Source organism: Trematomus bernacchii, unplaced genomic scaffold (assembly GCF_902827165.1).
Source record: "Trematomus bernacchii unplaced genomic scaffold, fTreBer1.1, whole genome shotgun sequence".
Taxonomy (NCBI): Eukaryota; Metazoa; Chordata; class Actinopteri; order Perciformes; family Nototheniidae; genus Trematomus; species Trematomus bernacchii.
This window is the reverse complement of record NW_022987608.1, coordinates 1,744,511-1,771,790: the sequence shown is the minus strand read 5'-3', so window position 1 is coordinate 1,771,790 and position 27,280 is coordinate 1,744,511. Positions and strand designations below refer to the sequence as shown.

Sequence of the window (27,280 nt, the reverse complement as noted above, 5' to 3'; positions counted from 1 at the left end):
TAGCCTATCACGTACAATGTGTTGGAGCGCTAGCCAATAGGAGAGCGAGTGTTACATAGTGATGTCACTATGTTCCAGAAGTAAACAAAGGAGTCGAATGGAGACAATACAAGGAGGGGGGGGAACTCCATTTACATGCACACAAACCTATATAACACACTACAGGAGAAGGGAAAACCCCCAAAAGCACAAAAAACAACATGTTTCTTACTTGCAGTTATTTAAAATATGTCATTGTGTTCATTTCCATTTGCAAAAATTACATTTATTTTTAAGAAATCCTTCAAAGTCTTCACTACATATAATTGAGTCTGGACAGATTGGTCTAAACTGAAACTTATCCTGCTGAGGCGGTAGTTTGAGTTTCATTTCTCACAAAACATGATAAAACAAATACCCAGCAATCAAAGGACATGTTGGAGTCCGAGCGTGACTCGTGATGTCTTTGAATCTCAGCCTCGTGTTATTAATGACTCCTAACTGTTCCAGAGGCAGGAAACACCCAGGACAAACCTCCACACCCCTGATGCTATCTCTGCTATTTGTTCCCACATTTCCTATCAGCCGCCAGTGGAGCTGCTGCCATCACGATAGCAATTGGATTTATACAGAAAAAACTGTTTGTTGTCGTCGTATTTCAGAGAAGGATCTGAAGGCGTGATTGTGTCAGTCGAGGGAGATTTGGAGCTCAGTGAATGGAGGCAGAGTAGAAGTGCCATGAAAGCAATTCCATGGACGTTTGTGAACATCGTCGTCATGGCTACAAGCGACTGAGTCAATTTGAGGGGTTTCTGCAGGGCAACAGTCTGCTGGCCGACTTTAATCCAAAAGCCAAACACAACGCCAGCTAGACCAATGTTCCCGTTTCTAGAGTAAATTAAACTCATTGTTGGTTAATGGGAAAGGAATGAATTCATATCCATCAATTAGAGCAGGGGTGTCAAACTCAAATACACAGTGGGCCAACATTAAAAAATGGGTACTAGTCGAGGGCCGGACTGGTTCAATGTTTATTGCAAAACTTATTGAAATGAACTTATTGCACATATTAAACCTGGAACTAACACAGCTTAAATTATTGCCTATAAAAACAACATTAAACATTAAATAATCAGTTGCATTCATTTCTTATGGCTCTATCTGCAGCTTTTCCAGAGTCATTTCTTATGATTACATTTTTCCACAGGCCAACAACAGCTTCAAAAAAACAATTCCCCTCAAAGAAAAAACCAAACATGCCCTGTTGTCTCAAGAAAGAAAGTGCAGAAGGAAACATCCATGTAAACTCAGTGTGCTGCTCTGTGATGCTAGTTCAAGCAGATACTTGGCATCTCATCTTGGGTGCAAGCTCATCAATGTTTGGGGTCAGGCTCTGAGCGGAGGAAACCCTCAGGATGGAGTGAAGGTGTGCGTGCAATATACCGGAGGGCCAGATCTCATAGTAATTAGAAATTATCCTGCGGGCCGAAATTAAATCCACCACGGGCCTGATTTGGCCCCCGGGCCTTGAGTTTGACACATGTGTATTAGAGTTACCAGAATATGGAAAGACACAACTAGGATGGCTGTAATAAAGCTTCTGTTGGTTATATATGTGATGGTTTGCATTGGATTTCCCCTGTGACATATGCCTATCAAGATAGAAAGAAAGAGATAGAAAAAAAAGGAAGAAAGAAAATAAAAAAGTAAAAAAAAATAAAAATGTTAAAATAAATAAATTTAAAAAAATGGAAGAACAAAAGAAAATAAAAAATTGAAAAAAAACATTGGAATAAAAAATAAATAAAATATAAATAAATGTCACGTAATCTGATTAATGTTACATTACTATGTTAGTAAAAAACATAGAAAAACCATACTTCTTTGTATTGATGAAATCCAAAAGTAACAGAAAGTAATCTGGTTACATTACATTAATATTGTGATACTCAGATTAGGTTACTAATAACATATGTTCCGGTAACTAGTAATTGTAACAGAGTACATTAAAGTAACCCTCCCAAGATAACCTGAAGACATGCTGACTCCTCGATCTAAACGGGCCTTTCCCTTGATCAAACACCATCAGATCTGTGTGACTTTACCCTGCGTCCTTGAGTCATGGACCGTTTTAGGAATGAATCCAAAGCAGGGGGAACACATTGTCTCACGGCTTCCTTTGTTATTCAAAACGTCCCCGGTAGCAGCAGAGAGTCCACAGCGCTGGGATTGGAGAGGACTGGCTCTGCCCCTGGTTCCTCACGATAAGGGAGGCAGTGAACACACACACACACAGCTCTTTAACTCAGCATCAGACCAGTGAGAGAGGGAGAGGGAGAGGGAGACACACACACTCACTAACACACACACTCTACCCCCAAATCTCCAGCTCTGCTCAGAGAAAGAAGCAGCAGAGACACACACAAAAGCATTCTTGGCTTTCAGTTTAAGGGAAGAAGAAAAAAGTTAACAATACGCCTGGTGAGATCTTTTTACTTGAGATAGAAATAGAAGGGGAAAGGCGTGACACGACTCAGACTCGTCGGGTTTAGTGAGGATCGTTGGTGAGGATCTCTACATCAGGAGAAAAGTGGACAGAAACAGCATGCGAGCAGCGATGAGGATCACGTGGCTGCTGCTTTCTCTCAGTGAGTACAAATATTTGAAAGTGCATGTTCACCTGTGGAGTTAGGGTGCGTTTTCTGTGTGATTTCTGTAGTATTCGTACTCTAGGAGATACTATAGGATGTTAGGACATTACAAAGAAGAGAGCAGGCAGCCGTGAGACACAGCAACAGGTGCACACACACTTAATGTACTCCAGTATGAGTAAAAACTATGTATTTTACAAAGTATTTCATACAAATAAGTCTTTTAACATGTACAGAGTCACTGTTTATAATGTAGCCTCTGTATCAACAGTAGAAGTACTCTTAAAATGTATTAAAGTCATGCATTACATATACAAATCTTAAAGAAAGTACAACAAAGGTATAAGAAATACAGAACAGACAAGTAGTATTGATATTGAATATTATATTGCCAGATTGTTAATCCTAATAAACAATGCATTATGTTATTATGACTCTGTAGTATAATCCTAGTTCTAGTAGAGAATGAAAATTAAGGAGCATGACATTTTATAAACACCACGTATATCATAGCTCATAATTGTGCTGTACTACACTTGACTACAAATACTTAGTTACCTTTCATCTCTGTCATTATTGCAGTTTCATGGCCCTTTTATAGCTGTGTTTCTGTATCATATTGTTGGACTTATACTCGTTCAGTGTAAGCATCATGTTGTAGCTGGTGGAGCGAATTGAATTGTTACGCTCTTGGTGTTTAGAGAGTGTTTGGGGGGGGATGTGACCCGTCTGAGTTGCTTCAGGACTGGATTATTTGAAGGGGTTTTAGAGCCCTGCAAATTCAAATATGCAGTATTTCAGATATCTTCATTTGATGACCCAATCTTACAAAATCACTGCTTAAATGTAGGACTTTGGATTTGATTAGATTAAGTGTTTTAAATCCTCATCAAAGTGTCTCGCAACTACAGTATATCTGTCACATACATTATTTTCTGAGTTTACTGGTAATATGTCCACCTTTTCCTGTGTCAAACGATATTTAAATAGGCTGGATTTACACTAATAGAATGAAGTATGATGAGATTGTGTTTTAAAGTGTTGGTCAGTTTCAATTACTGCACAAATAATAGTTTGTATCCAGGTCCCTGATTACATTTAGATCAGTAGTTAACTTTAACTGTGGATTTAGTGTACAGTGAGTGAGTATAACCATACAGCACATGCAATATGATCGTTAACTACTTAAAAACTGGATTTTGATATTGATATCTAGGTGTATGTCACATAGCGATGAAAACATATTGTTAAAAAAGTGTGTGCTCATACTTTCCACATGACATAAAAACATATTTTGACAATTTTAGGATAAGATACGGTACGATAATACTTTAATGGTGAGATCAAGTCTGAAATTTGACTTGCATCCCAGTTGAAATGCATACGAAATCTAGTATAAACAATAGATGGGTGTTTAATGCAAGAATGTCTTCTCAACTTGTGGACACATTCAGGCTCTTAGAAGCAAATGGAAGACAAAAAGCCTCAGTTGATGCCAAACTTGAAACGTGCTGCAACCGCGGCTGCTGCCGGTCGGAGGCTTTTTGTCTCCGTCTTGCTTCTTTGTGCACTCATTTGTGTCGTAATTAAATGGAGTGAAATCGTCTGCGTTGAGCCGCGCTCTTAGTTTTTTTTTCTTCTGTGTCTCTGATCAAGTCTGGGAAGCTTACCGCTGCCGAGTGAAATCTGTAGGAAAGTGTTTATGGGACGGTGATAGAAAGTAAAACATCTGCCCCTCCAACTCCCACCATCTTCAAGCATTCTCCCTCCAAAACACACACACACACATACACACGCACACACACACACACGCGCACACACACACACACACACACACACACACACACACACACACACACACCACACACACACACACACACACACACACCAACACAAGCAGCCTGAATAATGAAGTGCCCCCCCTCCAGTCTGAGAGGCGAGGAAAGTGTTTTTCTTTGATTATGCACCTGCCGCTCTCTATACAGTATGTGGATTCAGACGGGGGGCTTTTATTTTGGGAGTATGAGAAAAAGAAAACATGTGACACTTCTTCTAAATTCAAGTCAGCACTTTATCCTTTAAAAAACAAATAAAAGCCGGACACTTTTTGGAGCGTGTGAACGTGCATCTGTGTCGGTGTGTTTAACAGAATGTTATCACAAAGAGGGGGAAAACCTCGCTGTGAAGAGAAAATTAACTTTGAGAGTGTAATCGAGAAGCCTTTTTGTACACTTTGAGATCTTAGTGAGTCATTTAGATGTAGTTGTATTATACCTGATCACTTTTTTAAAAGACTTAGCTTCAGGATCTTCAGGGATTTCATAAGTTTGGGAGGATTTCCTTCAAAATATAGCCCAACTAGACTACCAACAAGCTGTTAAAACTATTAAGTAAGCCTCTTATTTAATGTTTCCCCCCTGTGGGACTAATAAAGGTATGATTCTGTATTTGTAACTTGATTACTTTCCATACTTATGGATTAGCTCATTATCAAATGTGCAAAAGAGACCACAGAAATGTACAAACTTATGGTAAAAGCCACTCAATTTAACCTCCAGGATCATTGTTTTCCCCATACACCATATATTCGAAAATAACCAGCTTTTAAAAACGTGAATACATTTTCCCGAGCGCCACAAACCCCTTGAAATGACTCAGAATGACATCATCTTGGATCCTGTTCTCCACAGGTCTTTAGGATTTTTTTCTCCTGACTGTATGGGCGCAGTGACTTCCTGAACTTACAGCTGGTCGTCACGGTGATGACAAGATTTCAGGAAGTAACTGCGCCCAGCCGGGGAAAAGTCTGCCGGCTTACAGTAAACCACAGTTTCCTTTTTATGTTTTTTCCTTATCTATTATACTGTAAATATCTAGTAGAATTACCTACATACTTTTCATTTGAGAATTACTCAAGAAGGTTTCTCGTACAACAGTGGTAGAATATGACAGAAAATGACAAACTACTCCTTTCCTGTAGTGTGATATATAGCTTTTAGTGCATGTAAATGGTCTGCAGAGGCTTAAAATCCCACATTTCCCCCCAGAGGGAGTTTCCCTTTCCTTAACATACTGTAGTGACATCACTATGTAACACCCGTGCTTCTATTGGCTAGCGTTCCAACACATTGTACGTGATAGGCTAAGGGGCGGGACATCTCTAAGCGGTTGACCAATCACAACAGAGCCGGCCAGCTAACCAATCAGAGCAGACTGGGCTCTGGTTTCAGACAGAGGGTGAAAAGAGGTGCTGCAGCACATGAGCAGTATGAGAAAAATAAAGAGCTTTTTGAACATTAAAGCATGGAGACATGTCCCAGTAGAGACACTACATACTGATATACACCTGAACATCAGCAGGAGAGGACTCTTTAAAGTAGAGACACTACATACTGATATACACCTGAACATCAGCAGGAGAGGACTCTTTAAAGTAGAGACACTACATACTGATATACACCTGAACATCAGCAGGAGAGGACTCTTTAAAGTAGAGACGCTACATACTGATATACATCTGAACATCAGCAGGAGAGGACTCTTTAAAGTAGAGACACTACATACTGACATACACCTGAACATCAGCAGGAGAGGACTCTTTAAAGTAGAGACACTACATACTGATATACACCTGAACATCAGCAGGAGAGGACTCTTTAAAGGAGAGACACTAAATACTGATATACACCTGAACATCAGCAGGAGAGGACTCTTTAAAGTAGAGACACTACATACTGATATACACCTGAACATCAGCAGGAGAGGACTCTTTAAAGTAGAGACACTACATACTGATATACACCTGAACATCAGCAGGAGAGGACTCTTTAAAGTAGAGACACTACATACTGATATACACCTGAACATCAGCAGGAGAGGACTCTTTAAAGTAGAGACACTACATACTGATATACACCTGAACATCAGCAGGAGAGGACTCTTTAAAGGAGATACACTAAATACTGATATACACCTGAACATCAGCAGGAGAGGACTCTTTAAAGTAGAGACACTACATACTGATATACACCTGAACATCAGCAGGAGAGGACTCTTTAAAGTAGAGACACTACATACTGATATACACCTGAACATCAGCAGGAGAGGACTCTTTAAAGTAGAGACACTACATACTGATATACACCTGAACATCAGCAGGAGAGGACTCTTTAAAGTAGAGACACTACATACTGATATACACCTGAACATCAGCAGGAGAGGACTCTTTAAAGTAGAGACACTAAATACTGATATACACCTGAACATCGTCGATAGAAGCTGCTGAAGGGAGTCTTCAGATGCTAGAGAGTGAAGCCAGTACGTGTTAAAATAGATCAAGAGGACACCAGGAAGGAGGCAGCAGCGTCCTCAGTTATCAGTCGTCTCCAGGACTTCCTCCCCCGACGCAGACCGTCTTTCTGCTGCGTTTTGCAGGTTCACGACTTGTCCGTTTCCTACAAGATAACAGCAGGCTTGGCACTCTGGGCTGGTGTCTGCGCTGGCTGGCGTACATGCGAGAACAATAGATGAGGGAAAAAAAACTATATCAACATCCCAGTTCCCAAGCAGGGCCTGGCGGCAGGAGACGGCCTTGAGGCTTTCCATCCAAATCCTGGTGGAGAAACAGGCCGACGAGATTTAGGGAAATATAGCAGTCCTTAGCAAAGTGGAAAAAGCAGTTGCATAACGATTCACTTAAAGCAGGGGTGTCAAACTCAAGGCCCGGGGGCCAAATCCGGACCGGGGCCTAATTTGATGTGGCCCCGCAAGAGCTTGCAAAGAATATAATATACAATACAATTGGTGTAATTGTTGAATATTTCCTCTCAATTATTTGACCTAGACTTCTGCTTTCAGACGTAGTTAATTATGAAGATATTACCAGAACTGATAATAATCCAATGCAGGGCCAACAATGTAATATAATACATTATTTAATATATATTATATATTCACATATGTATATTTATATATAATTAAAATTACAACCGGCCCTTTGAGTGCAACCATAATGCTGATGTGGCCCGGGATGAAATTGAGTTTGACACCCCTGACTTAAAGCCACGAAACCACAAGATCTTTACACCAATTACAAGATATTGTTGACAACAGTTGTGAGGATTTTGGATATTATAGAAATGTCATTAAAACATTTTCAAAGTATACCAGCAAACCTTTTTTAGATGACATGACAAAACACTGTGTAGAGACATTCTTGATGTCTGCATAAATAAAGATTATGACTTATAATGATTTAGATCAAGGGCCAGTATCTTGCTTCAACCAAATGAGTCGTGGTGACTTCAATCTTATAGCTGCCATTGATTGATTGCCAAGTGGTCTGCTAACAGGTCTTATCAGGAAAAACCAACAAAAACAATAGTCATAAGAACCTGTTAACATGGGTTCAGTCTTGTTATCAAGTGTTGAGTTCCCTAAACGGCCAATAGATGTTAATTAACCTCAAAAAGAGAGTTTGGGTTAAAAAATCTCAGAGACTTTCTCCTTTGTAATTCGAGAAAAGTTAAAGGTGGGGTAGGTAAGTTTGAGAAACCGGCTCGAGATACACGTTTTGTTATATTCCATGGAATGCTCTTAACATCCCGATAGCACTGAATATCTTAAGTGCTTTGACCAAAAATCCTTAAAAAAATGTCATCTGTGGAAGCTGTAGTACTGTGAAAAGCACGACCAATCATCTGAGCCGGCCCGGCTAAAATAACTGGATGGCCTACCTGCCTGTCAGCCTTCCATCTGTGCACAAACTTATCTCGTGCCCTCATTGGTCATGTGCGCGTTCGTGTGTGTTGGAGGAGGGGCTCTGTAAGGAAGTGGCAGATTTGTTCCGGTTGTGTATTTTCAAATTCTAGCGCACTCGAGCTGGTTTCTCCAAAATTACCTACCCCACTTTTAAACGATAAATGACTTTTAAATTATTCCAGTCTGTGTATTTTCGGAGGAACTTACTATTTTATCATTCAACATTGTTAAATGATGGGGTTTGCTCAGTCGTTTTGTCTCGGAGAATGGTCTGCAATAAGTTTGACTTGTTGTTGGTGTGGACTTTTATTTGAAGTAGATTTGATGCCATCGAGGAAAAACACTTTGCAAAGACACCTGTGATTCCCAGTCGTTCTGTTTCAACCTCCTGGATGTTTCCCCTCTCACTTCTGACCTCCCTGGAGCATTTCTGAAGATCTAAAGCAGCCTTTTTAGGAACCGTGTGTTTCGACCAGATGCATTTTTATGTTTTTAAAAGCCAGGCACGGGTGGGCATGTGGAAGTTTCCTTCAGGGAGGACCCTCTAAAGCCAAGCGTTTCATCACTGTCCTGATAAAGAGCCCCTCGCCTTCACCTCTACTGTAACCTCGCACTCCCTTTCTTTACCCAGCATGCCACGCTGCACAACCAGGTGTCCATTAATCAGGCCTGTGTCTGGTACCGTCACGGACAGCCTCCTCATTCCTCTCCTCATTCCTCTCCTCCCTTCATCTCTCGCTCCTCAGCACTCTTTTCTTCGGCCTCATCACTTTGTGAGAACTCCCCTCACTCCTCTGGATTTAGGAAAACAGAAAACACCTGCTGCGGCTTTATTAGCTTTAAGAAGAAGTGAACACAGCAGAAAAAAGGCGATAATTTATTTTAAAGAATGCATTATAAAGTGTATTTGCATGTGAAGTAATTCATCCCGACTCAATAATTCACAAAAATATGAATAATTGAAGATTTACAAATATTCTTAAAGAAGATGGTGGAGAAAACTCTTGGTGAAAGCCCCACAGCTTGTTTCTACATGACGTATGAAGTTACTCTGAAAACAGAACGGCTGACTTTAATTAAATGTATTATGTCAACAAATGTCACATAACTGTATTAGGTTAGTTGAAAGCAATAAACAACAGTAGGTTCAACTATTATTGCTTTCAACTAACCTGATACAGTTATGTGACATCTGTTGGCATGATACATTTAATTAAAGTCACTGTTTCAGTTTTTTCAGTGCATGTTAATATGTAGAAAACATGGTCAGTGAATTGTATTGGACTCCAGAATACATAATAGAAATATTTAATATTTAATATATTAGTGTTCATAATGATTCTTATATTTTATGTTGCAACATAGCTGCCAAATACACATTTGCAATGGTTTCCGAAACTCTCCTGTTGCCCAATTTATCTCGGCAGAGGGTACGTGTGTGTGCGTCTGTGTGTGTGTGTGTGTGTGGTGTGTGTGTGTGTGTGTGTGTGGGGGGGGGGGGGGGGGGGGGGGGGGGATTGCAGAGCTTTAACATTGAACTTTTACCATCAGCGCACCCCGACAGCTCGTATAAACACACATACCAGTCTGGTCTCCAAGGACTGGGGAGTGTGTTGTTTATAGATAATGTGTGCAAGGGTGCTAGTGTGTGGTGTGTGTGTGTGTGTGTGTTGTGTGTGTGTGTGTGTGTGTGTGTGTGTGTGTGTGTGTGTGTGTGTGTGTGTGTGTGTGTGTGTGTGTGTGTGTGTGTGTGTGTGTGTGTGTGTGTGTGTGTGTGTGGTGTGTGTGTGTGTGTGGTCGGTCGTTTCCATGTGGCCATTAGATTTACGGTGTCTCAGACCCCTCTTCACTTTCTCTCCTCTCACCCCCCTCCTTTCTTTTCTCCTCCCATTCACTTGTCTCTCTTTTATTCCCACCGAGTGTTTTAACATTCACAGCTTTCCCCTCCCCTCCCCCACACACCACCAGTTGGGGGCTGGATTTCGCCTTTCAATGGGACGAGGATGGGTTGGGAGGGTTACTTTTAAATTGTAATCTGTTTCAATAACTAGTTACATGTCAGAAAATGGATCAATCATGGCAGTTTTAACCAGAAAGTGGCAATATTTGTACGCGGGCTGATTTTGACGAGTTTTGCGTCCTTTTTAAGGATTTAGGGGTCTCAAAACTGCCATTCTTTATCCATAACATGTCAGAAATTGATTCAACATCCTCAATTTACCTTGGAGCACACACCATAATCGTCCAAGCAATTTTTTGCTAATAGATAGATAGTAGTAAAGTACTGATCCCAATTTGGGAAATGTTTGTGTTGCAGCAAGGCAATGTACATAGGGAAATAAACAGTCCAAAATATTTCTGAAATAGGGTTAGTGGAAATACAAATACAAATTTCCAGCAGCAAATATAATGTATATTGTCTACATAAGCTAATTAACACAACTTATGCTAATCGTGCAAATTGCCCAACATATGCGAGTTAGCATCCGGCAGTTTCTATGTGCTGGGGACCCGTGCTATATATTTATCTCATAAAACTTTGGGGTACTCAACATATCCACGTTCACAATGCTGGTAAGTAGACCAAAGCCTGGCAGTGAGGGAGTAGCCCGCTCCTGCATGGCCGCACGTGGGGGCCAGAGGGTCTTTGTGTGGGCTGTCAGAAAGCTAACGGGCCCCTTTGTCCCACCGCCGCTTTAGAGCGACAGCTACATTTATTTATTTACTCACAGAGCATGTTCACGCTCCGACACACACCGATCCTGAGTTACAGTCAGGGGGTCTGGCAAGCTGCAATCACTGGCTGCATAACGGGCTCACGGGCTCGCACACACACACACACACACACACACACACACACACACACACACACACACACACACACACACACACACACACACACACACACACACACACACACACACACACACCACACACACACACACACACACACACACACACACACACACACACACACACACACACACACACACACACACACACACACACAGCACACACACACACCACACACACACACCACACACACACACACACACACACACACACACACACACGAACACACACACCACACACACACACACACACACACACGACCGTGGAGTTAGTTGCATAGCCAAAAATATATTTGCCGTTGTTCAGCATGGAAACATTCATTAGCTAACAATGACATTATTGTTCTATTAATATAAAGGGAGGTCAGGTACTCTTTAAAACAGCTGCTAGTTATGGGTACTTTTTACTGAAGTACATTTCAAAGCCCTCTTTACTTTTACTTGAGTAAAGAAGTTTAGTCAGTACTTCTACTTTCACCAGAGTATTTTTAAACACGAGTATCTGTACTTCTACTTGAGTAAGGATGTGTGTACTTTTGCCCTCTCTGGCGCTATGTGTGATTGTACAGTATCCTTAAGTACGTGGACTTAACTGCCCTCACCCTGAGATGAACCAAAACAATGTCTGTGAGCCGAGACTTTGTCAACTTCCACCACTGATAGCATTTGCTCAGGCAATAAAAGCGTCCCCTCTGTCCTCCTCTCTCCAGTCTGTGTGGGGTCTTGTTCCTCTGGGCATTTATTAGCAATATGGCGGTCAGGAAGGAGAAGGAGATTCATCCAGTGTCCACCCTTTTATCCACTCGGTCAATGCGTACGGATGGTGGTTCTCACACTGAACAAGCGACCCCCCGTAGGGAGGGTTCAGGGAGACGGAGACCCCCCTCTGACCTCCTTTGACCTCCTCTGGACCTCCACTTAGTCTCAGTGAAAGCGGCTAAACACCGTCGCGCTCCACAGATCCACTAAAGAGCATCTTCAAAGGCCGGGTCACTGAGGAGGGACACACGGGATGTTCTTTCTGCTACATTTCTGTTTTCTGTGGAGGCTAATTTAAGATTTCATGAAATGCTTTAAAAGTCTTGTATTTTATGACTTATTGTTGGTAGTTTTTAGGTCATATACTAACGATAAACTTCCCCGATGACACTGACGATAGTGTCCTTAAACCGAGGTGAAAACAGCTGGCAGAAAACCAACTTGAGTCCACTTTGTGTAACAGAAGTCAGACGAGTCAACACAAGTGTTTCCTGTCACTGAAGTGAGCCAAGCGAGACAACAGGGAAAGGACAGCAGGTCGATTCTCACACTCTGCTGTCTGACCCTCAGTCACAGGGCACGCCATGAGACAAGACAAAAGGACAATTTATACTTTACGATATTTATATCTGATCCGCAACATGTACGTTGTGTTTCAGAAACAGTCACACAGCAGGAGGGAGTGAGCAGACTGAGGTCAAAGCCAGGATACAATGAGCTGCGTGATATTTATATATATTTGTTTTTATTCATTTAAATGCTATTTATAGATTTTCTTTTAACACAAACTGTTGCATGTAATTCCGTGTCTCTTTATCCCCTTTACGTTCATTCTACTGTTGCTACTAACGTCATAAATGCCCACCAATTTCTTATATTAAAAGTTGACGTTGGCAAGTTGTAAAGCAAACGGTTGTTCATATAAGGTGTCATACAAAGCCACATTTATACGCAGATATGTTTTAGACACTTTGTTTTAGTTTCCAACATCCCCTAAGAAACATTTCTGACACTTTAGCTGCTAGACGCTATGCTATGCTCACTATGCTATGCTTACGGAAAGGTTTTCATGGTGCTGTCCACACAACAACATTCATCAAAAGTATATGTTACTTTTCTTTCATGTACGCTTGAACAGGTTACACATAAGTAAAACTACAACATTGAAAACCTTATTTTCCCCCCCAAAATAACTCAAGTCTTGTAGGCTCTACTTCTTTTTTACATACAGCCAAAGCACATTAGTAAGTTTAACTAACGTAAAATAAGCAGAAGTTTACCCAACTCCTAAGAAATGCCTGGAAACGTTTGCCTCATGTTTTAAAAAGTGTTAGGTAGGTAACATTTGATGTAGTGCAGCTAAAAGGGCTTAAGGAAACATTGTTTGCTTATTCTGATAAGAGTGAGTTATTACATGTATTGTGATGTACGTTGAATTGAGAGGGAGGCACTGAGTGTGTGAGTGTGTGTGTGTGTGTGTGTGTGTGTGTGTGTGTGTGTGTGTGTGTGTGTGTGTGTGTGTGTGTGTGTGTGTGTGTGTGTGTAGCGTGGTGAGGAATGAGGGGGTGAGGTAAAAACAGCGCTGGTACTGATAGCAGCAGGAATTATGCGGTGCTGCTGCTTGAGAAACAGACGCGTCAGTGACAGCTCGGGTCAGCGGGGTCAGAAAACAAGACACACACACCTGGGGGGGGGGGGGGGGAGACAGTGACTTATTCCTTTCCATTACATCTTTTAAAAAAAATATATGCTGTCATATAGTTACTTATCTTTCATGATCTTTGGAAAAACACACTGAACTTCATCCTCTGTGCCCGTCAAAATTCCCGTCATATGATGCATTGTTGAAAGTCTTTCCAGTTGCATTGATCAGGGGACAAATCTACCTACAGTACACAATCAATCTTTATAAACATATAAGCTTATGGTTGTTGCTTTGCTGCGTTCATTTTAAATACTGATAATCAAAAGTAAACGCAGCAGAACACAATCCAGCTGTATGACTCTTTATAACCAAGAGAGTAATTTGGAGAGTAAATGAGTGAGGTACTTGTACTTAACTTTCATTTTAGACTACTTTATACTTCTACTCTAACACTTTCTTTACACGCCAATTTTGTACTTTTTACTCCACACATTCATTTGACAGACTTATTCACTAGCTGCTTTAAAGAAATCTAATTTTGACATAAAAAAACATTGGAAAAACTTTAAAAATATGATTATTTGGAACAGATAAAACCATCCAACATTATACTTACAAACATTTCGCAGTTCAAGCTTCTTAAATGTGAAGATAGCAAGACTTTGCAATAAGTACTTCTACCCCTAAGTACATTTTTCTAATCGAACTTAAATACTTTTGCTTGAGTACCATTCTTGATGTAGTACTTTTACTGGAAATGTAGTATTTGTACAGTGTGGTATTCGTACGTTTGCTTAAGAATCTGAATACTTTTTCCACCACTGACTCCTAGTTGTGTTCCCTTACAAACAGAACAGGTTCAGGGTCTTTTCCTCCTGTGTGAGTGTTAATCACTTCAGTGCCATGCAGTTTAGGAGGTGACAGACTCTTATTATAACCCTCAGAGGAGCGAGGAAATCATGTACTGTAGATCTGAACCCTCGGCTGAATCAGAGGAGTCCTCTGTCCTCCGAGGGCTTCGACAGATTTCTCTCTCAGTAACAGTCTTTGCGACCGATAAGAGAGAGAGAGGTGTGTGTGTGTGTGTGTGTGTGTGTGTGTGTGTGTGTGTGTGTGTGTGTGTGTGTGTGTGTGTGTGTGTGTGTGTGTGTGTGTGTGTGTGTGTGTGTGTGGTGTGTTTTAAAGAGACAGCATCCACTTGACCAGAACAGACTCTTATCTACTAACTCCTGACACGGATGCTGCGTTCACATGCTGTGGGAACTTTGGCTCAAGTGTTTATTTATGTGAAGTCTGAAGAACTTGTGATGTATTTATCTTCAAATCTGTAAGAAATATTAAGACATGTATGCAAAATATTGTATTCTTCTTTGGCATAGATCTCCACAAACTATTAATGCTATTTATTTTGACTCGATACGCATTGCAAAGAAAGCAGCTTTAAATAGGTGATCCTAAACTAGTAACATTCTGATTATTATATATTATTATTATTAATGTGTGTTTCAGGCATGGAGGTATCAAGTTTTTTTGTGTTTTAGTTTAATTTGTATATTTAAATGTGGTGTAAATACGTGTCTTTGTTCATCTTTAATGCTAAATTAATGCAAAATACTTCTTTGGGATGTTGAGTGTAGCTGCGAGGAAAGCAACCACTAAGAAATGTCTCAAACGGACCACTCACTATTTAACTACATATGTATATGTACACTGAAGTTGAAATGTGATCCAAAACTAAATTTTAAAAAACCAACAAAAACAATATCTAATCCTTGTCACTTGAACCGGCTACGTGTCAGGTCATGTGTCGCCGGCTGACGCTCAGCTTCACTGTGGATGTTCTGCAGAAGGGTGGAGGAGGTCATGCAGAGGAGGGGAAGCCATTGTTTTCTGAACCTGGAGTCGGGCGTGGATTGTTTACGAGACTCTCCAAATCGGAGGGTGTGGTACTTCCAAGTTTATTGTGTGCAGCATCCTGTCCTCGTCACTATTAATAGAGAAACAGAAGAAGAATATGGAGAGAGCGCTGAAGCTTACAGCTGAACCACAGGAAATCTAGGAGTAGTTCTCCACATAGTTTACAGTGCTCCACCAGCTTGACATTTGATTCATAAAAGGACATTATTGTACATTTAATCTGCACTAATCAGTGTTTTTATATTATTTGTGTAAAGTATGAAAGGGGTGCTTGTAGTGATGAACCCACAGATAATTATACACCAATTTGACAGTTTCTTCAGCGCTACAGAAAGCATTTGTCCGCTCATTGTTCTGGTTTCACAATGTGTACTTTACTGGTTCAGTTTCATGGCCTTTCTTTTGGTTTGTTTCCATCTGCAGTTCCAATAGTTATAAACTAGCTGGTGAAAATAGTGAAAAATGGAGCAGCTAAAGACAACGCAATAGGAGTTGGTTGGAAAGAGAGGATATTGGACTTACATTTATAAGGTTGATCTAACCAAGTTAAAACGCAAGCAAGCCAATATGTTCCCTATAAAAAGCCAAAACAGTGTGAACATGATCACGATTTACACAAACCGAAGCTCTTACATCTATTTAAAAGGTTATAAACTACTATAAATATATTACAAATACTTCTAAATGAATGCTAATGCTCCATGTCTGCTGCATGTGTAATCAAACAATATATCAATACCAACTTTGTGATGTGAAATCGTGTCAATGTCGTGTTTAGCTTAAGAAATACTGCAGATATTCACCACAGATTGATCTACAGTATTTTAGCAGCAATCGCTAACAATCATGTTTGTTCCTCCCCTTTAGGCTTCCTATTCAACAGCGTCTGTTCAAATAGCACTGCCACTTCTGTGACAAAGAAAACTCCTGTGACATCGCCCGAGCCAACTACAGTTAAACCATCTAAGACGGTGGCAACTCCTGCCAGTAAGACGGGCGGTACTGTTGGTGGCCCAACTGGAGCCACCAACCTCTGCGCAGGCACCAACGACTGTAAACCAACTACTGCAGCCATTGTGACGCCTGTTACATTCAAACCTACAGACAAGCCAACCCCCACCCCAACACAACCACCAGCACCAACCACTGTGGCCTCTACGACGAAGGAAGCCACCACCATCGCAGCAAATACCATTAACACAGCAAATACCACCACCCCAGCACAGACCACCACCCCAGCACAGACCACCACCCCAGCACAGACCACCACCCCAGCACAGACCCCCACCCTAGCAAATACCATCACCCCAGCACAGACCACCACCCCAGCACAGACCCCCACCCCAGCACAGACCCCCACCCCAGCACAGACCACCACCCCAGCACAGACCACCATCTCAGCAGTAACTAAAGCCAGTAAAACCTCCGGGACTCCAGCTCCTGCTACTCCTTCCGAAAACTCGGGGACAACCGAGATTGCAAAAGTCTCGACGAACTCCACGTCGACGGGGCAGCAGGCCACGACTCAGAGCACCTTCACCACCAGCGGCAAAGCCGGTAAGTTTCCCTGAAAATCTCCTGTAGTGCTTTGTTTACTTCCTGAACTTCAATATGTAACACTCACGCTTCTATTGGCTAGCGCTCCAACACATTGCACGTGAAGAGCGCTGAGGCACTGTTTGCTGAGGGGGTTTTATTTCATCTAATTGTTCTTTTTTGGAAAATTCACCTGGTTTAATATGTCTTCTAAATATGACACATTAACGACGCCTTATTCCCGTAGTGTGTTATATAGGTTTTTGTGCATGTAAATGGTGTGCAAAGGCTAAAATCCCAAATGTCTGGAACAAAGTGACATTACTATGTAACACTTGTGCTTCTATTGGCTAGCGCTCCAACACATTGTATGTAATAGGGTAAGGGGCGGGACATCTCTAAGCAGTTGAAGCGGTTGAAACCAATCGGTGGTGGTTTCAGACAGAGGGTGAAAAGAGGTGCTGCAGCTCAGGCAGTATGAGAAAAATAAAGAGCTTTTTGAACATTAAAGCATGGAGACATGTCCCAGTAGAGACACTACATACTGATATACACTTGAACATCATCAGGAGAGGACTCTTTAAAGTAGAGACACTACATACTGATATACACCTGAACATCAGCAGGAGAGGACTCTTTAAAGTAGAGGCACTACATACTGATATACACCTGAACATCAGCAGGAGAGGACTCTTTAAAGTAGAGACACTACATACTGATATACACCTGAACATCAGCAGGAGAGGACTCTTTAAAGTAGAGACACTACATACTGATATACACCTGAACATCAGCAGGAGAGGACTCTTTAAAGTAGAGACACTACATACTGATATACACCTGAACATCAGCAGGAGAGGACTCTTTAAAGTAGAGGCACTACATACTGATATACACTTGAACATCATCAGGAGAGGACTCTTTAAAGTAGAGGCACTACATACTGATATACACCTGAACATCAGCAGGAGAGGACTCTTTAAGTAGAGACACTACATACTGATATACACCTGAACATCAGCAGGAGAGGACTCTTTAAAGTAGAGACACTACATACTGATATACACCTGAACATCAGCAGGAGAGGACTCTTTAAAGTAGAGACACTACATACTGATATACACCTGAACATCAGCAGGAGAGGACTCTTTAAAGTATAGACACTACATACTGATATACACCTGAACATCAGCAGGAGAGGACTCTTTAAAGTAGAGACACTACATACTGATATACACCTGAACATCAGCAGGAGAGGACTCTTTAAAGTAGAGACACTACATACTGATATACACCTGAACATCAGCAGGAGAGGACTCTTTAAAGTAGAGACACTACATACTGATATACACCTGAACATCAGCAGGAGAGGACTCTTTAAAGTAGAGACACTACATACTGATATACACCTGAACATCAGCAGGAGAGGACTCTTTAAAGTAGAGACACTACATACTGATATACACCTGAACATCAGCAGGAGAGGGACTCTTAAAGTAGAGACACTACATACTGATATACACCTGAACATCAGCAGGAGAGGACTCTTTAAAGTAGAGACACTACATACTGATATACACCTGAACATCAGCAGGAGAGGACTCTTTAAAGGTTGTTGGTTTGATCCTTAGCCCATGCAGTCAACATGTTGTGTTGAAGTGTCCTTAGATACTAAACCCCAACTGTGAGTGTGTGTGTGTGTGTTAGTCTCCATGTGCAGGTTATATGTCAGCCTCTGCCTCCGTATGAATGTGTGTGTGAGTAGGTGACTTGTTTATGTAAAAGCACGTTGAGGGATTGTGAAAACTGGTAAAGCACTGTATATACAGTTCATTAACCTAAATCAAGTATTATATATGAATAAATAAATACATAAATGAACCAAATTAAAGTATGAGGTCAAGTCAGTTTCAAGATGACACTGACCTGACAGAAGGGGACTGTCGTGGCGTTTTAATCCATATCTACATTTAATATCCACTTTCCTTTATCGGGGTTGTGGGTTATGACGCGCCTCTCTTTGCTTTCAAACAAACTTTGCGGAGATCGTTGTAGCGTTGAATCACATCAGATTTATTCTCTGATCAAGGCGGCATACAAACATGAAGACAAACTTCTTCGCTTCAAAGTAACTAAAAGTTATCCGTATCAAAAAAGAACAAAGAGAATATGGTAAAAACTAAAAAGACTATAGCGCTTCCCGTCTGGTCACAAACTCAGCTGTGTTCCATTGTCCTGCACTATATAGGCATAAAGACAGAGGCGGACTGGCCATCGGGACGAATCCCGATGGGCCGGGTCGGAGAAGTCACTAGCACCACCCCCCCCCCCCCTTTGACAATTCACTAGCGGTATTTACTTGCGGCACCGAAGTGGGCCGGTCGAGAGTCCCGGGCTGATTTGTAGTCCCAGTCCGCCCCTGCATAAAGACATGCACGTCATACCTGACAGCGCACATTTGACAGCAAATAAGTGAGGCTTAAATTAACATATTTTAAAGCGTAGTGTGACTCACAAAAATAAATAGTTAAGAGTTTACTCTAAAGCCTTATATTAATAAGACAAACATTCAAACCACAATGATGAAAGGTAAATGGCTCTAACAGGGACATTATGTTAACTGTTGCATATTGTTCCTGGTTGAAGGTGCTGGTAAACCTACAGTGACGACTACAAGCCATGAAGGGACATCATCATCATCATCATCATCATCATCATCATCATCATCATCATCATCATCATCATCATCATCATCAAAGGCCACAGATCTAGCAGGAAACACAGGCACCACCAGGGCCTCCTCCACCCTGACGGAGAACATCCTGTCTACAGGAGTCACCACTGGGACTATTGCTACAACCACATCCCCGCAAACCACCATCTCCACCATCTCCACCACCTCCACCATCTCCACCATCTCCACCACCACCACCACGGCAGCAGCTCCAGCTAATGTGTTTTCGGTAAGACATACTACAAGAAAGTGGAGCAGATATATAGTATTTGTCATATTTTATTTTACTGTACTCAGTTTCTTAAAAATGTACAATTTGTTGCTCCTTTCTAATAAAAATAAATTGTATTCTTCTTTCTGTGTCTATTGTTAGCGTTCGCTGTATAGCAAATCTAGTTATTAACAATTATAAATGATAATAATATTAAAAAGAACATGAATATTTACCATTTACACCAAGGCAAATTCCTTGTAGTTCTATGTGTGACCCTACTTGAGTTGGTAATAAAAACGGATTCTGATTCTGAGGTGGAGCGCATTCACAAACTACAAGCAAAAATATTGACTGACGCACTTATTCTTCTGACTTTTTCTTACAGTATTCGCTAAACCAAGGGACACGAGGTAGATTTAGCTTTATTTTGAGTTTTCAATCTGTTACATGCATCAGACTGTTTCTATTCCCGCAAACAATACATGTGATAATAAACACAGTTCCTGCTCTGACTCTCTTCAGGCCTCTGCTATTGTCTTGTTCATGGGAGTAGGCCCACACCCTTTCCACTGCTTTCTTCACTGACATTAACTCCCCAAAGTGTTCATTCACTTCAGAGATTAAAAATAATACTGCGACATCCTGCAGGAACAATAAGACATGTTTTCTTTCTGAATAAAGTAGCATAAAGTCCTTTTAGGGTGCGACGGCTTTTACATTAAATGCAGATACGTACTGACTTGTGTTAAACTTTATAGTAAGAAAACATTACAGTTAAATGATGCACTGATATACTTGCCTTACTGTGTCTGAGAAAATTGTTAACCGTCATACTGGGGTTAAATTGGGATTTGATATGTGGGGGGGCTCTGTGTGGAGGTGCGAGAGGGGGGCGGAGGTCGAGGATCTCATTATTTGACCTTAAGGGATATACACTGTGGCCCTAAAGCAACTGCTCCATTATCTGTATCAAATGCACACATTGATGCCACCAAATGTCACAATACAAATAGAAAGTACTACAAATAACTGGAATTTATTACATCTTAAATTATTAATATATATACACAAAAAAAAGGTTACAAATATCCAACCTCAAATTGCTTTTTTAAATCAACACTGCTCTGCACACTTGCTAAAGAACATTTGTGTGGAAATCTCAATTCCTTTGTAGGGCTGCGTGAGTATGGCCCAAAGTATGGGAGTAAATCTCACTGTAAGCTATGTAATCATCACCAATTTGGTTTGGCGGTACCGCTGCCGACTCTTCTTGCACACACACACCGCTGCAGACGCTTTGACCACACACCACCCACGGCAGACTCTCTGCCACACCACACAACCCGCTGCAGACTCCCAGCCACACACCGCACACACACACACACCACTGCAGACTCTCTGCGCACACACACACACCGCTGCAGACTCTCTGCGCACACACACACCGCTAAAGTCAACACATATCGACCCTAAGTAAAGTCTATATTAAGAACGTGAGATGTTTTAACATATGGCTTAAACAAATGACAAATGAGCGAGGGTGATGACGTCAGAGCATCGTCCTATGTGCCGGGGCTGAGCCCCGGACAGCCCCGGCCCAATTTAACCCTGGCGAACATGACCGTGGGTGTTTCTCAATCGCGAGTACGCTTGCTTGGTAGCACATGTCTGCCGAGCATCTTGCTTCAGAAGCGAGTCAAGAATACTTCCTGGCATTCGGAAAACGAATTGTGGAACACGCTAGCAAGTGTGCAGGTGTGTGTCATATGAGAGGCCCCGCCTTACATCTTCCGCCACAAATTTGGGGAAATTGGTCCGTGCGCAAAGCATTGTGGGGATTTAAGACCGCGGAGTCTACTCATGTGCAGCCTCGATATTCTCCAAACGGAGTACGCCGGGCTCGGTAGATATTCCAAGTATGCTGGAGATTGGAACAGTACTTCGGCGGCACTCGATGACGTAGTATGCTTGAAATAGTGGCTCTGAAGCCAGCTTTTACTCGCGATTGAGAAACACCCCATGTAAACACCAGAAGTTTGAACACACACGTCATTGTGAGCATGTTAGCATGCTAACGTAGCTTGTTAGGGTGCTATGGCTTAGTGTTTTTCATTTATTTGCTGCATGGATTTGTATTGAAATGTATTCATATCGTAAAAAGGAAATTATTGCACTGCCATACTGTTTCATAAGATTGTTAACAGTCAAACAACATGGTGACTGAAAAACTAAGTTTCACTTGGGCATTTTAGCATGCTAACGTTAGCATTAAGCTTTAAGCCCCATTGAACAGCCTCAGGGAGCTGATGTAGACTCTTTGTTTTGTTCATTTAAAGTAAAAAAATGACCTTTATGTTTTTATACAGCTTAATTAAGAAGGGTGGAAGGAGTACTAGCATGTGTCTCCTTTCTATAACCCTGCCCTCCTGCTAACACACCAGCAGCTTTATCACAATGCATCGTTTCCATTCTCTAAATCTTATCTTATTATAATAAAGTTAAAACACTAAAATGTACAAAGCTTTGTGCAAAGAAACATGTTTATTTCCTCTGCTGAGGCTCCTGGACAGAACAGGAAGCACTGATGCTCGATATAAAAATAAAAAGATTCCAGTCACTGGGTGGAAAAAAGTGGTCTTAGTGGGAACCCTTCCTGCCTTTCACTGATTTCCTTCGTTCCCAACACCTCTCTCTTTATATACTCACCCTCTCTCTGCCTGCTTATGCAGCTGCGCCGTCCCATAACACACCAGAAATACTCCACACAGGAAGATATGACCTCAACTGTCACCTTTGACCTTCCTGCCCAAACTGTATGGCCGAGGCTTAGCGATGACTTATGAGCTCAGAAAATAAGTGAAATATGGGACTGTGTACAGAGAAGTTTACAGATGTATAATTTTACCTTCAGAAACACAAGGAAAAAGAACTGGTGGAGGTGTGCAAGCGGCTGATGGTGAACTTGATAGATGGAAACTGCACGCTGTCATGGAAGTACCACAACAACAAAAGATTACTGTTCGATGTGGAGATATACGGCAAAGGTAAAGCAACTTCCTCCTATGAGAAAATTCACATTTGTCAGGTCAGATTAAATGGTAAAAAACTGATCCATACTGAAAATGCTGTCTTACAGTGGATACAAACTTGCAAACCAGTAATATGAAGAGATCACCAAGGTAAGGGTTCATATTTTGCTGATAATTGCAGGACGAGTGGTCAAAGTGGTATCATTGTGAAATAAGTAATTATCTGTATTTCTACTAGACAGAAACACAACAGATAACAAACTCTGATAGCCATCCTGGCATCCTGTGGAGCTCTGCTCATCATGATCGTCATCCTCGCCTGTTTGTGCGTCACAACCATCGCAAGCCGTACAACGAGAACCAGGTAGGTGGAGCAAGTTTCATTACATTCAATAACATATAGCAGATATTTTTATTCAATGAGACTCAAAAAAAGTGCATTCAACCATTAAGAAACAAACTAAAAAGCCAGAATCCTGCAGGTACATTAGGCGCGTTCACAACGGAGTACTTTTACCCGTATTTTTCCCGTTTAGTTCCGTTAGTGCCTGGAATTTTGCGTTCACACCAAAAGAGAACTTAGTTCCGAGAACTTTTACCCCCATTTCTAGTGCCTGCTAGAGAGGTGGGACTATCCTGGGGAGAAAAAAGTACCAATTTCTGATTGGCTGGGCGAATTTCAAACCACGCCCCGTAAAACTCTGAAAAGTTTTGTGAAGCCGCCATTGTATTTGCTGGCATTAGCATTATTAGCATTAGCATTCGCCCAGCGCACGAACGGGGAAAGAATAACTTATGGCAACACAAAAAAAAACATGGGAGCGGTGGAGATGAGGGAGGTGTCGGCGTTCTGGCGATTTACTCGGGAGTCCCAGCAGCTTCTACTGAAGCCACTCCGGGGACTTCCGGCCGGAGACTTCGGGTGGCAGTATACGCCGTGAAGTGGTTTGCGGCCTGCCAGTAAACCCAAAACAGAAGAAGAAGTGACGCCAACGGCTTCATTTGCGTAATCTTCCCTCAGGGAACTTATTCCGGTGTGAACGCGATCTGTACTTAGTTCCATGGGGGTACTAAGTGCTGGCACTAAGTGCTAGGCACTAAGTACGGCAAAGTACTTGGTGTGAAAGCGGCTATTGGCTATCTACAAGCCAAACCACATTTTTTGCTTCTGCATTTTAAGGCAAACCTTTCTAAGTGCTACATATAGAAGAGAGACTTTTTTACTATTTTTTATTTTGGGGATGACCCTTCAGAGGCACAAAAACTCCTGCCTGCCTTCTGGAGGTAAAACAAAAATGTTCCTCTTTACTATCCAGTTGTTGGTCCCTACATTAGGACTCCCAGCAGCTTCTACTGAAGCCTTCCGAGTAAATCGCCAGAACGCCGACACCTCATCTCCACCGCTCCCATGTTTTCTTTTGTGTTGCCATAAGTTAGTCTCTCTGCGTTTGTGCGCTGGGCTAATGCTAATAATGCTAATGCAAGGATAATAAAATGGCGGCTTCACAAAACCTTTTGGGAATTTTCCGGGGCGTGGTTTGCAATCCGCCCAGCCAATCAGAAATGGGAACCTTTTTCTCCCATGAAAGTACCTGCTCTCTAGCAGGGACTAAATAGGGGGTGGAAAGGTTCTCATGAACTAAGTTCTAGTTCCGGATTTTTTTTTTGGCGTGAACGCACATTTTCGGAACTATATCGGAACATACTGGGAAAAGTACTCCGGTGTGAAAGCCCCTATTATATATTTTGTTTATCCATGCTGAGGTCACATCATGAGTAGACTCACTAAACATGTTAGAAAAGGTGGAGCCAACTGCACACTCACCCATACCATGAGTTATTATTATCAACCCATTATCAGTTGTAAACAATACAAATCTGATGCTCAAGATGGAGCCAAATGGAAAAAACAGCCACTAACCACATATTTGAAAAGTGAAACACTCACAATTTTAGATGCATGTTTAACGTTGTGAATGGAAACTACGCAAACACTTTGGGGTTTAGGAAAAGATTATGGATGGGGACGGTATATAATTTTCGTATGCAAGATCAGTAATGTAAAATACCTCGATGCTTTTAGTTTTGGTTTCAAACAGGACATTAACAGGTGTATGTCTGTTCGACCCAAAAGTGCCCAATCACCTTCTCCCTATATGGACTTTAAATACCACTGCACATAATTTCCCTCCAGTGCCACCATCATGATTACTATGTCCATAAGAGGTCAATGTTGTCTTCTTGTATTTCTGATCAACCATGTGAATAGATATTAACGGCCTTCTGAACCTAATAGTAGCCATAAGATGCCCCTTTAAACCTGTGTCTAAAAGACTGATACACCGCTCATTCAATCAGCTGATAACATTTTAATCTGTTACTTTTACATACTTCTCAACAAAATTCTCCATTAAAAAGCAGGTTTTTTCATTAAAATAAAATAAAGTGTAGCTCTCAAAGGTAGAAATGTCAATACATGGACTTTACACTTATTTAAAGTAATTATACACAGCTTTTTTTTTTTAAGACTTCTTCCTCTTTGATCTTTACAGCAGCACCTGACGGAGGAGTTGCACACGGTGGAGAACGGATACCACGATAACCCGACGCTGGATGTGATGGAGATTCATCCAGAGATGCAGGAGAAGAAGATGGCGCTGAACGGAGAGTTCAACGACAGCTGGATCGTCCCCATAGACAACATGCTGAACATCGCCGGCGAGGAGGACACTCACCTGTAGAGACGAAGGAACAAAAACAAAACTATCCACACTTCCTGCTCCATGCCGACCTTTTCCCTAAATCCTGGGAATGCTGTCCCTGTAGAGAAGACATTTCTGTTCTGAAGACTGAAGAACAACCCAATTGTAATGAAGACCGTCTGTTATATATTTTTTTACTGTAGTGAGCAAACAAAAAGGATACAAATCAAGCATGACTGAAATTGCACGCAGTGGCCTTCAAAACCTATGTTTGAATAATCAAGTAAATTAATCACGGTTGTGCCTAATCCGGATATTTATATAAATAAGTGACTTTCTACATCATTACTCATTCAGAAAAAGCTCCAAACTACAAGAGGAGTGTGCTTTCGTACACATGCCACTGTAAATAAAGTGTTTTAATGTTATTTTGAGAGGGAATAAGAGTCAAGGAGATGCTTAAGTTCATCTCGAGATACTACCAACTTAGATATAGATGACTTCAGGATACTGCAAGCATCCTGGTAAATTCCACTTATGTGTTTGGCACTGGTGCACAATCATAAAGACAGATGTCTAAAGGACACTACTTATAGGGTTTATAGAAGAAATAAGACAAATTGAGGGTTTTATCCAAAATGGCACATAAGGTTAGTGTATTTTTTTCCGTGATATGTGACCCTTGTGGGGAATAATTTGCCCTGCATGTCCCTCCTTCGCCCCTCTGACGCAGCTGACCAGCTTGAGCAGCCGGTATCTTCCATAGGAGGGGCTGCCCTAGCATTGATGTTGCCAGTGATGACCGGGCAACTCTCTGTCGGAGATAGTTATGGTTGTGGGACACATCCTTCTCGGGGTGTAGATGACCCCCCGAGCCAATAAGTGACAACAACTGTGATCAGTGTCCCAAGTTTCCCCCACAACCCTGACTTTTAAAGTGGACCTATCATGCTATATTTGAATAATATAGTGTAGGACCATACCTATATAAGGCATATTTTTTTTCAAAATACCAAACAGATCATGCATTTTAGCCATGCCTCATTTTGCTCAATTTGACATTTTTTTAGATCTGTTTTAGCAAGGGTTGATTCTGTGAGCAACAGCACCACCTACAGGCCTGGCATATGTACTACAACGTCTCCAGCGCTTTCGAACGGCAATGGCCGTGGCTGTCTACTCCCTGATTGGTGGAGTTGGCCCAATAGCAGTTTAGCGCCACCGTCCTGACGTCAGGACAGTGTTCAAATCTGGATCAGTTATCATCAGATCCGTTGCAGCCCCTTTTTTAGAGATTTGGGTATGGAGGAAAATAGAGAGGGTTGTGTTTTCTGACACTTGGTGAGTTCCATGGAACACCGGGGACACATATTCATGTATAAAAGACGTACAAAAGTGCATTTTGCATGATAGGTCCCCTTTAAAGTTGTTTCACGTGATTACAATCAATGAAAAGCCTTTAACTTTCATATGAAAATAGGTATCCACTTTAGTCCGCTCTT

General features: G+C 41.5%; 1 protein-coding gene across 1 annotated transcript; it reads left to right on the top strand.

Annotated features, from left to right (window-relative positions):
- The first annotated feature begins 2,181 nt into the window (after positions 1-2,181).
- LOC117483094 (podocalyxin-like) lies at positions 2,182-26,851 on the top strand. The gene is given in 9 exon segments (XM_034131256.1): positions 2,182-2,627; positions 16,431-17,120; positions 19,746-20,062; positions 20,433-20,581; positions 22,949-23,098; positions 23,190-23,226; positions 23,319-23,406; positions 23,409-23,440; positions 25,629-26,851. Coding segments are annotated over 9 exon segments (1,695 nt in total). The 5' UTR covers positions 2,182-2,584; the 3' UTR covers positions 25,818-26,851.
- The last annotated feature ends 429 nt before the right edge of the window (positions 26,852-27,280 follow it).